This window comes from Alexandromys fortis, unplaced genomic scaffold, assembly GCF_014885135.2.
Source record: "Alexandromys fortis isolate MF-2015 unplaced genomic scaffold, M_Fortis_MF-2015_v1.1 scaffold_70, whole genome shotgun sequence".
NCBI lineage: Eukaryota > Metazoa > Chordata > Mammalia > Rodentia > Cricetidae > Alexandromys > Alexandromys fortis.
Window position 1 is genome coordinate 638762 of NW_026067955.1, and position 13611 is coordinate 652372.

A 13611-nucleotide genomic window follows, 5' to 3' on the forward strand; every position below is an offset into this window, starting at 1 on the left:
TCAGGAATCAGACTACAGATTCTCTTCTTCTATGGTGTGGGGTTGCTTCTTTCAGTGAAACCAATGTCAGGAGAACATCCCCCATTCCCACAGCTCTACCCATAACTAGCCCTGTGGAGCCACTATGCCTAGGAGGCGTACCTGCCTCAGGTGCATCCCCAGGTAGGTATCTGGAGGCTTCATTCTTCATTCCACACTTTTCCCCCTGCCCAGTGTCATCTCAGACAGCATCACACCCCTGGCAACCCCATTGCGGTTGCAAACTGACCTCTGTTTATCATTTTTGTTTTTATTGACCCCTCTTTATTTTTTCACTGTCAGTCTCTGTGTTGTGTTCTTATCACCTGTCTCCCCCAGCAGGTGATAAACCCCATAAAGGAGCATTAATTAGCATCGTGCACATAGTAGGCACTTGTGAATATTTAGGCCATGCATGAGGGTGGCTTGTGAGTGGAGTGGGAAGTGAGGAGGTTTTTTGTTTGTTTTTTGTTTTGTTTTTCTTACCTTGGTCACAGAGGAGAGGGCAATGTTACTTCTGGGCTCAGGATCTCACAGGTGAGGGCAGGTGAAGACGTTAGTTAGGAACAGATGGAGCCGAGTTAACAAGTTTAGCTCTTTTCCTTAGACTCTTACTGAGGGAGCACCCTTCAGGGCCAAAGAGTGACTCCAAGCAGCCAGCTAGGTGTGCTGGGTGGTGCTGCTGGGTGTCCTGCCACTAAAAATGTGGACACAGGCTGTCAGACCTTTGCTCTCAGGCAGATGCTGAGCTTCGCACGCGAGCCTGGCCCTTTGCACTGCCTGACTTTTTCTACTTGCGCTCTTGCAAAACCTAGACCATTTTTTATCTCTAAAGACCCATCCCAATGACCCAAGAGAAACTGGCACTTTAAGAGCCTCACCCCAGTCCCCCTCCCACTGCTAGCTTGACATCACTGGGTCCCCTATCTGGTTGTAAGCTGGGTAGGTGGATGGTCCTTTTTACACCAGCTGACTTTGACACGGGCACCTTGTTCTCATCCAGGTGGGGCAGGGACAGCCAGGGGGACCTCTGCCCCCCAGAGGATGGAGCAAGCTCACACACACACACACACACACACACACACACACACACACACACGTCCTTAAAGCCTAGTGCCAGGCATCTCCACCCATTGTAAGTCCTGACCCCACTGCAGATTCAACTCCTCTGGGAAGCTCCTCTCTTTTCGCGGTGGCTGTAGTATTTGGGGTAGGAATTGTACATCTTCTTGTCTTATGTAGTTCAGATCTTTTCCTAGATCATTACCTTCATTATGTATACAACTTTCTGCCTCCATTTATACCCACACACCAGAGGAGGGCGCCAGATCTCTTTACAGATGGTTTGGAGCCACCATGTGGTTGCTGGGAATTGAATTCAGGACCTCTGGAAGAGCAGACAGTGCTCTTAACCACTAAGCCATCTCTCCAGCCCCCTTGGTTGGTTTTTTGAATCAGGGTTTCTCTGTGTAGACCTCACTCTGTAGACCAGACTGGCCCTGATCTCACAGATCCACCTGCCTCTGCCTCCTGAGTGCTGGGATTAAAAAGCCTGCACCACCAGCTCCCAGCTGACTTGGGCAATCTTGTCTTACCTCTCTGGGTTACATCACTGAAACCTGAAAGGTAAAGTGACTGCTCCAAACTACCGGACTGGACTGCACTGCAGAGCCACTCTCCCGGCTGGGCACAGCCTTAGGGCAGTCTGTTTATTTGCTTATCTTTCCTAGAACAAGGCTAAAGAGAAAGTGTCCTCTTACCTTTTGTTAAGTCTGTGGAGGCCCAAAAATGTGAGCCTAGTAACATCGTAAGTTCCTGGACAGCCCAGGCTACAATAGACAGCTGCTGTCTCATAATAAAGGGTGGGGAGGCATCTAGATAAAATAAGCCATGGCATTCAGTTAAGGAGAAAGAAGAAAAGAAATCTGTATGAAACTTAGCCTCATTTTCTGACCTGTTCCACTGAGTGAGCTGAACGCAGTGAAGACTCAGATGGGAAACCGTGTTCCCTCCTTCCCAGCCGTCTTCACACTGCTCTGTGACTCTGTCAGAGTCCCCATCCTTGTACTTTCTCTTCAGGACTGCCAGCCCACAGATAATGGCACGGAGATTTAATATTAACTATGAAAGCTCAACCTTAGCTTAGTCTTATTGTTCCTAACTCGTTCTAATAACTGAAACTAACCCTTATTTTTTAATCTTCATCCTTCCGTATGGTTTTGTTACCTCATGTCTGTGCTGCCCATCCTGCTTCCTCCTTGTCTGGCTGACCCCTGAAACTTTCTTCTCCCCAGAGTCCTCCTTCTGCCCAGAAGTCCCACCTATACTCCTCTACCTAGCTACGTGTGTTTCAACATTTTCTTACACCAAGCACAGCAAACCACACACTTTACAAACATCCCACAACACATCTTTGACACTTTAACAAGTTGATCCTGGGGCTTAGTGTGTGTGTGTGTGTGTGCTCGCGCACATGTGTGTATCTGTCTGTGTGCATTGGTGCTCACGTGGGAGTCAGACGACATCTTGCAGGGCCTCTTCTTTTTCCTACCACCAAGTCTTTGGCAGCAAGTAATTTAACCCACTGAGCCATCTTGACAGGCCAGAAAGTGTGTGTGTGCATGTATGTATGTATATTATTAATGATATAAATATTTATATATTTTTCCTGAGACAAGATTTCTCTGTGTATCCCTGGCTGTCCTGGAACTTTCTTTGTAGACCAGGCTGGTTTCTAACTTGAAGATCTGCCTACCTCTACCTCCTGAGTGCTGGGATTACATATGTTCACCACTGCCTGGCTTATATTTTTTAAAGTTTTAAAAATTTATCGTGTGTGTGTGTGTGTGTGTGTGTGTGTGTATGTGTGTGTGTAAGGGAGCGAGAGCACATTTGCTAATATGGGAACGTGCCAAGGCACACATGTGAAGGTCATAGGTGTAGAGGGAGGCTGCTTGTTCATTTCCCAGCTGCCCAGACCCAAATTCTTACACAGAAACTTGATTAATTACAGCACTGTTTGGCCTATTAGCTCAGGCTTCATATTAACTAACTCCTTAAGTTAATGCAGTTCTATTAATCTGTCTATCACTACAAGGCTGTGGCCTACCGGTAAAATTCCAGAGTGTCTGTCTCCTTTGGCAGCTTCATGGTGTCTCCTTGATTTCGCCTTCTTTCTCTCTTATCTCTGTATGGATTTCCCACCAGGCTTTACTCTGCTAAGCCATTGGCCAAAACAGCTTTATTCACTAGCTAATAAAAGCAACACATATACAGAAAGACATCCCACATCAAAAAGGACAATTCCTCATCCCATGTGACTCCTGGGAATCCAACTCAGGTCATCAGGCTTGGTGACAAACACCTTTACCCACTGAGCCCTATCAACAGTCTTAACATGTAGCTTTTTCTAGGCTTTTCTAACAGAATCACTTGAAAGGTTACAGGCAACATGAAACTTCACCTCTAAAGCAGACAGCATTAACCTCAAATTGTTCCACAAATGTCAGGGTGAATGAGAATGACCCCCATAGGCTCACACATGTGATTGTTTGATTCCCTGTCACTGGAACTGCTTGGGAAGAATTAGGGTGTATAGCATTGTTGGAGGAGTTGTGTCGCTGGGGTGGGCTTTGAGGTTTCAAAACTCCACACCAAGCCCAATCTTGATCACTCTCTTCCTTCTGCCTATGGATAAGGACGTAAAGCTCCCCTCAGCTACTGCTTCAGCACCTTGTCTGTCTGCTTCCTGCCATGATGAGCATGGACTAAGCCTCGAAAACTGCAAACAAGTCTCATTTAAAGGCTTTATATTCTAAGGGTTGCCTTGGTCATGGTGTCTCTCACAGAACTAGAGCAGTAACTAAGATATGATGTAAACATGATTGCATGACCCATCTGAGAAATCTGGTATTCATTCAGAATGTAGCTTATTCTACTGGTCATATCCATGAATCCTGAATTATCATTCCAAAAATCTCTTCTATGACTTTAAAAATTGCTTTTTGTTAAATATAGACTCTAATCCAGTTGACACATTGCATTTATTTGTTTTTTCTTTTGTCTCTTGGTCCTGGAACTTGTCTGGTTTGTTGTTGTTTCCCCTGCCTGTTGAAATAAGAGCGGCGGGGCTGCGTCCCCAGCACCCGGCCGCCCGCATGGCTAGCTTATGCCCGAAATAATTACACGGAAACTGTATTCTTTCAAACACTGCCTGGCCCAGCTAGTTCCAGCTTCTTATTGGCTAGCTCTTACATATTGTTCTAACCCATTTCTAATATTCTATGTAGCCCACGAGCTGGCTTACCAGGGAGGATCTTAACCTGCGTCTGTCTGGAGCGGGAGAATCATGGCGACTCCTCGACTCAGCTTCTTTTTCCCAGCATTCTCTTCTGTCTACTCCGCCTACCTAATTTTCTGTCCTATGAGGGCCGAGGCAGTTTCTTTATTATTACAAGACCCACCTCCATCACCTGCCTCCCTGCCCGATGATGCTGACTATGAGTCCAATCCGGTTGCTATAAGCAGCAATTCATGCCATGAATTTTCTTCATTGACTTTTAATTCCTTACCACCATAAACTGGAAGGAGGGTGTAGAGAGAGACTCTCTTTAGAAATACAAATTTCTAAAGAAAATAAAAGATGGGGGAGGAGTCAAAACACATTTAGGTGCTGGACTCATCAAATATGTTTTTGGATGTAGGTTCAATTACACACACACACATACACACGCACACACACACACACACACCACATGGTGGGCATGTTGAGGTAGACAGACATCTCCAGTGTCATCCTGAAGGGATTTAGTGTCACCCAGAAGATGCCCCAAGGGCATACCTTTCCAGAAAGTTCAACTGTACACAGAGACACATTCTGACTTGTACCACACCATGGACTATATCATTTCTAGACTTTAGTCCCTGGTTGAAGAGAGAGAGAAAGAGAGAGAGAGAGAGAGAGAGAGAGAGAGAGAGAGAGANNAAAGGAGAGAGAGAGAGAGAGAGAGAGAGAGAGAGAGAGAGAGAGAGAGAGAGACTTGACCTGCTGACTCATGTTCCTGCTGCTTTGACTCCCCTGCCACCAAGGACTACACTCGAAACTTATGAGTCAAAGCAACCTTCCTTTCTTAACTTACTTTCGTTGGGTAGTTTGTCAATGGAGAAAAGTCAGTAGAATAATACAACTCCCTCTCTGCCTTCACAGGGAACATGATGAGCTGCCCCTGGTTGGCCTGGCCTGGGGTCTAGATTGTCCCTTTCTTTCGGGTACAGTGCAAAAGAGTATATACTGTACACCATCTTAATTTTTAGACCCTGGAACCTTAAATGCCATGGATGTTTATCTCCACCAGATCCGAACATCTTCTGACCCAAAGGGTTATTCCTCAGACCCAACTAGAATGTGGAGACAAGGGTTCTTGACCCAAAGCCAAGAATTGATTCTTCAACCTTTGCACAGTATCAAGCCTTGATATCAAGTGACCTGGAGAGTTGGGCCAGTCTGAAGAGGGTGGTGTTATAAAAGGCCCAGTCATCGGAACCCAGAAGTCCTGGACAGACTGCTACTACTCTGCAATCTCCAGCATCTACCATTTAGGTATGTCTGAGTGCCTTTTTTGATCATGGCATCAGCTTCTATATTCTAAATGCTATTAGAGATGAAGAAATGAGGACCCTTTAGGGACTAAAGGAGATCTGAGGCTTTGCTCCTTGCTTCTCAGCCCTGGATCTTGGCTTCTCTTTCTAAGCACCCCCCACCCCCCGTGTGTGTGAGTGTGTGTGTCTGTTTGTCTCTGTGTATGTGTATCTGTCAGTTTGTTTGCGTGTCTGAATGCTAGAGCTCAGAGGACACCTCTCAGTTGTCAGTTCTCTCTCTCCATCATGTGAATTCCAGGGATCAAACTCAGGTTGTCATGCTTGCCAAGAAGGGCTTTGAACCACTGAGCCATCTTACTGGCTTCCTCCCTTTAATTAGGCAGTTTCAAATAGGCTGTCTCTAAGAACTGTTGTTTGGAGTGAGTGAAAAGAAGAGAACACCTTCCTGGCATTGGGGAGCCTTAGACCTGGTTGTAGCGTACCTACTTCAACCTCCAATCATGGAGTTCAATGAAGAGTCATTTTGGGGGAAGATAACCCTGTGGTATTGATAGAGTATCATCGAGGAAGGGGAATACCACAGGTCACTGCTATGATTTCGGGGACACTGACCTTCTGTTGCTTGGGCAAGGGGACATCTTCTGCTCCATGTGTGTGTAGAAGGCTCCAACAGGGAGCCCACACTGTGTTAGACCCTTTGGTAGAAAGCCCAGCAAAAACTCTGTAATTGGGGCTGGTGAGGAGATGTCTTTAGCTTCATTTGCATCCACACCAGTCTCAGAAATGGAAATGGGAGAAGACATAGACAGGAGAGCCTGGGGTAGAAATTCAGACACTAAAGTTGGGAAACGTAAGGCTTGTGAGACTCTTTTGCAGCCCTTGACTTCTGCGATGTCGTTAGGGCAAATTCCTGAGGGAGCAGGACACATGACAGATAAATCTTCAGTGTCCTGGTGTGTGACTGAAAGCCAAACAGAAAGTATCCTGACTGAATGAGAGAGTGAAGGAATAAAGGGAGGCTCAGAATCCGTGCTAAACCACCCCACCCTTCCATTTCCCCTACAGCTGGTACAGATGGCATTGTTCCAAGACATCTCCTTGACCCCAGAGCTACTACTGGCCACTGCCATCTTCTGTATAGTATTTTATGTGGTCAAAGCTTTAAGAACCCGGGTCCCCAAAGGTCTAAAGAGTCCACCTGGACCCTGGGGATGGCCCATTATTGGGCATATGCTGACCCTGGGGAAGAACCCACACCTGTCTCTGACCAAGCTGAGCAAGCAGTATGGGGATGTGCTGCAGATCCGCATTGGCTCCACCCCTGTGGTGGTGCTGAGTGGCCTGGACACCATCCGGCAGGCCCTGGTGAAGCAGGGAGATGACTTCAAGGGCCGACCAGACCTCTACAGTTTCACATTTATCACTGATGGCCAGAGCTTGATCTTCAACCCAGACAGTGGACCGGTGTGGGTTGCCCGCCGCCGCCTAGCCATGGATGCTCTGAAGAGTTTCTCCATAGCTTCAGACCCAAACTCATCATCCTCTTGCTACTTAGAGGAGCATGTGAGCAAGGAGGCTAACCATCTAGTCAGCAAGTTCCAGAAGCAGATGGAAGAAGTTGGGCATTTTGAACCTGTCAACTTAGTGGTGGAATCAGTGGCTAATGTCATTGGAGCCATGTGCTTTGGGAAGAACTTCCCCCGGAAGAGCGAAGAGATGCTGAGCATCGTGAAAAACAGCAACGACTTTGTGGAGAATGTCTCATCAGGGAATGCTGTGGACTTCTTCCCCATCCTGCGCTACCTGCCCAACCCAGGCCTCAAGAGGTTTAAGAACTTCAATGATAAATTTGTGCTGTTCCTACAGAAGACCGTCCAGGAGCACTATCAAGACTTCAACAAGGTGAGACCGGGAGGCAGAGAGTAAACACATCACTCACAGGCCCAGAGAAATCCTCTCTCATCCTACTCCACTGTACTCAAATTGCCATTTGCTGCCAAGACCTAATAAGTCTCAGGACCACTCGGAGCACCTGTATCCTGCAGTCATGCCCTGTACAATACTGCTCCCCCCCCTGGGGGCTTCTCCAAACCCCAGAAAACAGGGGCAGGTGACTGGAGCCTTGGCAGAGCTTTGCAATATGGGGTATTGTTCATCTAAAGGCCATTGTTCTGCAGGAACATGAACCTCAACCTGGGCTAAGTTACAGTTTCAGGTCACTTTTCTTCCCTGTGTTGACACATACTTGTTCCTTCTCTGAACCCCGACCCCTGGGTTATGGGAAGAAGGGTCAGTGGCACAGGAAATGACTATGCTCTTTTTAGGGCTGATGCAAGTTCAAAACTCTGAGCCCAAGTCCAGCACCTGGAGGACAAGGCAGTTCCCAGACACTGGGGACATCTCAAATGGGATGGGGCATGATCTGGCATTTGGCTCTCAAAATGCTAAAGGTCTCTTAAACTTGTGTTTTCTAGAACAGTATCCAGGACATCACAGGTGCCCTGTTCATGCACACTGAGAACTCCAAAGACAATGGTGTCCGAATCCCTCAGGAGAAGATTGTCAACATTGTCAATGACCTCTTTGGAGCTGGTAGGAGCCATGCCCCTGCCCCTTTCTCCATCAGTGGCTATTTACCCATACTCACCCTATCTACTAACTCACCAACCACATGGCAGGTGGCACAGGACAGACAAGTGTGACGTCACGATGTGCCATTAACTCCTGGGAAAAACTCGACCAAGTCCCCGTTTGTTTTGGGTCCTGGGTTTTTCTATCTGGAAAGTAAAAGGGTTCACAACCTGGAGTCTGGCTTACAATTCCAGTAGCTGACTATGAAACCCTGTTTGCTTGATTTGTTTTGGTTTTTGATGTGGTTGGTTCTGACTTGTTAAGTCTGAGACAAGGTCTCATCTCTGTATCCCACCCAGGCTGGTCTCAAACTTGGAACAATTCTCCTGCCTTAGACTCCATAGTGTTGGGATTCTAGGTATAAGACACCATGCTTGGCTTCAAGTTTCTGTTGAGGACTCAGCCCGTCCCTCAGGATACACAGGGGTGGGAGCCCAAGAGGACAGGGCTTGCTCTGTTTATGGAGAAGCGCGTCTAAATTCTTTTCCTTCTCCCTGTTGTCCTTTCTCCTTCTCCCCACTCCCTGCTGCCCAGGATTTGACACAGTCACAACAGCCATCTCCTGGAGCCTTTTGCTCCTTGTGACACGGCCCAATGTGCAGAGGAAGATCCACAGGGAGCTGGGTATGTGTTGCTCTCGACCCTCAAGTCAGAGAAGCCGTGAGCCTCCAGGTCACATGTAGATATACAAAAACGTGTTCATGTGTGTACTATGTGTAAGTCCTAGGACATAGCATCCCCCACTTGTGCACATAAGGTGTGGGTGGACCATACCTGTTCATGTGTCTACTATGTGTAAGTCCTAGGACAAAGCATACCCCACTCGTGCACATAAGGTGAGGGTGGACCATACCTGTTCATGTGTCTACTATGTGTAAGTCTTAGGAACATAGCATCCCCCACTTGTGTACATTATTTGTGACTGGACCGTGGGGTCTCAGAAACATGAGTAAACATAGCCAATATAGAGTGACCCTAGTATAGCAGGGACACATGTGTGTGGAGCAGTCAATACCTCATGAGCGCTGCCTGTGCTTTGCAGACACAGTGATTGGCAGGGATCGGCAACCACGGCTTTCTGACAGACCTCAGCTGCCCTATCTGGAGGCCTTCATCCTGGAGACCTTCCGATACACATCCTTTCTCCCCTTCACCGTTCCCCACAGGTAAGGGCCCTGTTCTGTGCCCCCTAAGTTTTCATAGTGTTCACCTACCCTGTTCCTGATTTCTGGGAACAACTCAGGCTGTATCTCATTCCTGAACATGGTAACTTCAACATCTGAGCCCATCAATCTCTGGTCTAGCCCACCCAGTCCAGTTTCTTATGGCCTCAGCAGTCAGTCACCTCCACTTTTGTTTGCTCCCTATGGAATCTTCTGCTCCAGACAGGCCCTCCTCATCGTCCCTCACAAGGGTTATCCAGACTACTATCAATCAGACCTTCTACCTGGAAATGTGTCTATCCATTTATCTGGTTCCCAAACTCTACCCTTACCAAAGGTCAAACCTGAGACATGAGTCTTCTTCCATCTAGAAGCCTCTTTTGCCCATCGGCCAAGTAGAGCTTCATCCTCCGAGGATTTGTAAGATTTACAGCCCAAGTTCCCCGACTGTGGGAATTGAACATTCACCTCTGCCCACCCCATAGGCTGGTTATTCCTGGCACAAAATCTGCAGACTCCCCAGGGCAAGGCCCAACCACTGATTGCTTGGCTTCAGAGACTGCCCCAGCGTACATCTGAGTGCTGTGGGACAATGGTCTTTTACTCTGCAAAGATTTGTCACTTGTATTCATTTAATTAAATGCCGATTGGCCAGTAGCCAGGCAGTAAGTATTGGTGGGGCAACCAGAATAGGATACTCCAGGGAAGAGGAGAAGCTTAGTCTGCAGTTGTCATCCAGACACAGAGGAATTACGATGAGAATGCCCCACTGATAAAGGTACCAAGCTACGTGGTTAACACAGAAAAGTATTATGGGTTAATATAAAATAGAAGTTAGTTAAAAGAAGCCTGAGCTAATAGGACAACAGTTTATAATTAATGTAGGCCTTTGTGTGTTTCTTGGGGACTGGACGACATTGGAACTGGGCAGGACAGAAACCTCTGTCAACATCTGAGCACAAGAAAAGTCTAATAAAGGAGTGTTGAAGTTGTAGGACAGGATCCTGGCAAAAGGAAGGATAATACCCTCATGCTCCCTGCCCTTCACATGACCTTCCAGGATTGGGCTTGGAGACTGTGGTAATCAGACACTGGGATGCAGTGGAGGGAGGAACACACCACACCACAGCTTCTCCAAGCCCTGACTGGACAGAGCTCTCTTCTCTTCTCAGCACAACGAGGGACACCTCACTGAATGGCTTCCACATTCCTAAGGAGCGCTGTGTCTTCATAAACCAGTGGCAGGTCAACCATGACGAGTGAGTACTTAGCCCTGGCGGGGATGGTGAATGCTCAGTATCAGGAAGGTTGTCTGTCCTTTCGGGAACTGCTTATATAAGGACCAACACCCACTGCTACATAGCCTGTCCCAAGTAACAAAACTTAGAGCCACTTCCTCAAACTCAGGGTATAGAAGAACTTAACTAGGTATCTGGTGTGGATGGTAAATACCTGAAATCCAGCCTCCTCGGGAGGCTGAGGCAGGAGGATTAGAGTGAGTTCAAGGCCAGTCTGAACTCTTTGTGAGTTTTAGGCTATCCTAGGCTTCTCACCTCTATCAAGAAAGGAAGGAAAGAAGGAAAGAAGGAAGGAAGGAAGGAAGGTAGAAAAGAAGGAAGGAAGGAGAGATTGACTAGGAAGTCTCTTTGCTCCAAGGTGGATCATGAGGATACATCATATGACTTATGGGAATGATATAATGATCTCCTTGAAAAATTTATCTCTTATTCCATCCAAATCAGGACATATTGACATGAGAACCCAACATATTTGTATTGTCAATGTTTAGTTCAGAAAGGAAGCATAAGCCAAGCACGCCAGTGATTCCCCTTGCTATGGGCATACAGGGAATAGGAGAGAAAGAAACGTGTTTTCCTTCTTTCAATTTCCTTTTGATAAAGCATTATATCCTTCAAGTAACAAATCAGAAAGGATCTATAGCTCACTGTTAGTGTATGTGATGTGGACGGTCCCAGGATCAAATCTCAGACCACATTAAAAAAAAAAAAGGAACTAAGAAAACCATTATCAGCCATTGGGTAGTGTTCCCACAAACCTTTAATCCCATCACTTGGGAGGCAGAGGCAGTCTGATTTCTGAATTCTCTGAGAGCCTGGTCTATATAGAGAGTTCCAGGACAATCAGGCTACACAGAGAGACCCTATCTTGAAAACCAACACAACAAAACAAACCAATATCTTGCATCATGGGAATCATGCAGCAGGTAAAGGCATGTGCTTCCACACCTCACATCCTGAGTTCAATCCCCAGGTCCCACATGGTAGAAGGGGAGAGCTGACTCTTGTATGTTGTCCTCTGACCTCCACATGCATACAAAGAATAAAAGTAAAATTATAATTTAAAAATTAAAAATAGTCAAAATCCACTCTCCTTATGATGGGTCGTTTTAGAGAGAATGTTATTTTTAGAAGCACTACCATGATTGGAGGTACAGCTCTGTGGGTAGAGTGCCCTCTACTGTGCCCAAGGCCTGGGTCCATCCCCAGCACCAGGTGTGGAAGCCCAGGCCTTCATCCCAGCACTTGGAGGTAGACGAGGAAGGGTCAGAATCTCACACAAGGTGACCTGGGCTTATCTATGGAGTTCAAGGCCAACTTCAAACCCACAGAAGCAAACAAACACAAGTGTGAAAGCAAACAAACACAAAAGAACCATCACAAAGGAGATAAACATGGAGTCTGGTACCTTCCCCACAGGCTCTTGTTACCCTCAGTCTTTTCTAACACCAAGTTTTCACAGAAGCTGGGAGGACTTAGCTCCCCTTTCCTCCCAGAGCCCACCCACTCAGGTCCTGTCTGTTCCTCTTGCAGGCAGCAGTGGGAAGACCCCTTTGAGTTCCGTCCAGAGCGGTTTCTTACTGAGGACAGCACAGCCATCAACAAGACTCTGAGTGATAAGGTCATGATTTTTGGCCTGGGAAAGCGTCGGTGCATTGGAGAGACCCCGGCCAAGTGGGAAGTCTTCCTCTTCTTAGCCATCCTGCTGCAGCAGCTGGAGTTCAGTGTGCCACCAGGCCTCAAGGTGGACCTGACACCAACCTACGGGCTGACCATGAAGCCTCCGATCTGCAAACACCTTCAGGCGTGGCCACGCTTTTCCAAGTGAAGATGGCCGAGGCTGGGAAGAGGCATCCACAGACCACCAACTTTGTTTCTTTTCCTTCTTTTTAAATCACAGCTTTTTTGGAGTACAATTCTTTCACCATATAATTCACTTCCAATCAGTTTTAGAATATTGTCTGTCATAACCCCCCATATCTATACCCATTAAGATTCATGGCTATTCCTCCTAACCCGTCTCCCTTACCCCTCCAGATGCCAATCCAGCTTTTGACAGTCGATTTGCCTACTGTCGCCATTGCATACAAACACCATGATGTGTGGTCTGTGACTGGCTCTTTTCACTTCACACAGTTCTTTCAAAGTCCATTCATGTGGTCTGTAGGGTAATAAACCTGGGTTGCTTGAGCCTGCGACTCCAAGCAGCCCTCATTCTGTTTCCTCATAGTTAATGTGGCTCTTCTTTCCTGCTTTCTCTTCCTCTCTTCTTCTAGGACTTTAGTCTTTGAATACTTAAAATGGACAGAGAGGAAGGAACCAGCCTGTGGTGGACATGTCGTCCCTATGTCCTATCCTCAAAAAGTAGAAGCTGTGACTTTTCATGGTGAGGGGAGATTCACAACCCCAGATGTATGTGGGTTGACTGGAGAGTGAAGACAGGGACCTGGCCAGATGATTCTGTGGCCAAGGAGATTGCTGTGCAAGTCTGAGGGCCTAAGTTTGAACCCCAAGGCCTCATGTATAACATGGGGACGTGGCCATACCTGTCTATAACCCCAAATCAATGGGGCAGAGGCAGGTAGATCTTGGGAGCTTACTGGCCAGCCTAGCCAAACAGTCAGCCCCCAGGTCCAGTACGTAATCCTGTCTTAGAGGAATAAGGCTCAGAGTGACAGAGCAAAATCCCTGACACACTTCTCTGGATTCTGAATGCACACACATGGTTTGGCCATGCACACCCCCTTGTTCATGTGCACATACACACAACACACCAGACACAAACATAAATGGGGAAAATGGACATACAACTCATAGGATGGGAGATAATTGCAAAATATACAACATGTCAGGTATATGCAAAGACCTTCTATAATTCAAACACCCTCCAGTTTAAAAGTGGA

The 13611-nt window shown here is 47.0% G+C and overlaps 2 protein-coding genes across 2 annotated transcripts in view; one reads left to right on the forward strand and one right to left on the reverse strand.

Moving 5' to 3' along the window:
- The window catches only part of LOC126507534 (cytochrome P450 1A2-like), a 79891-nt gene that overhangs the window by 25898 nt on the left and 40382 nt on the right, over positions 1-13611 (reverse strand). The gene's annotated exons all lie outside the window — the stretch shown is intronic.
- Positions 5373-12937, forward strand: LOC126507533 (cytochrome P450 1A2-like). Its single transcript, XM_050152057.1, has 7 exons — positions 5373-5617; positions 6682-7518; positions 8091-8208; positions 8782-8871; positions 9290-9413; positions 10583-10669; positions 12242-12937. The coding sequence occupies exons 2-7, from the start codon at positions 6691-6693 to the stop codon at positions 12534-12536; spliced, it is 1542 nt and encodes a 513-aa protein (XP_050008014.1). The 5' UTR covers positions 5373-5617; positions 6682-6690; the 3' UTR covers positions 12537-12937.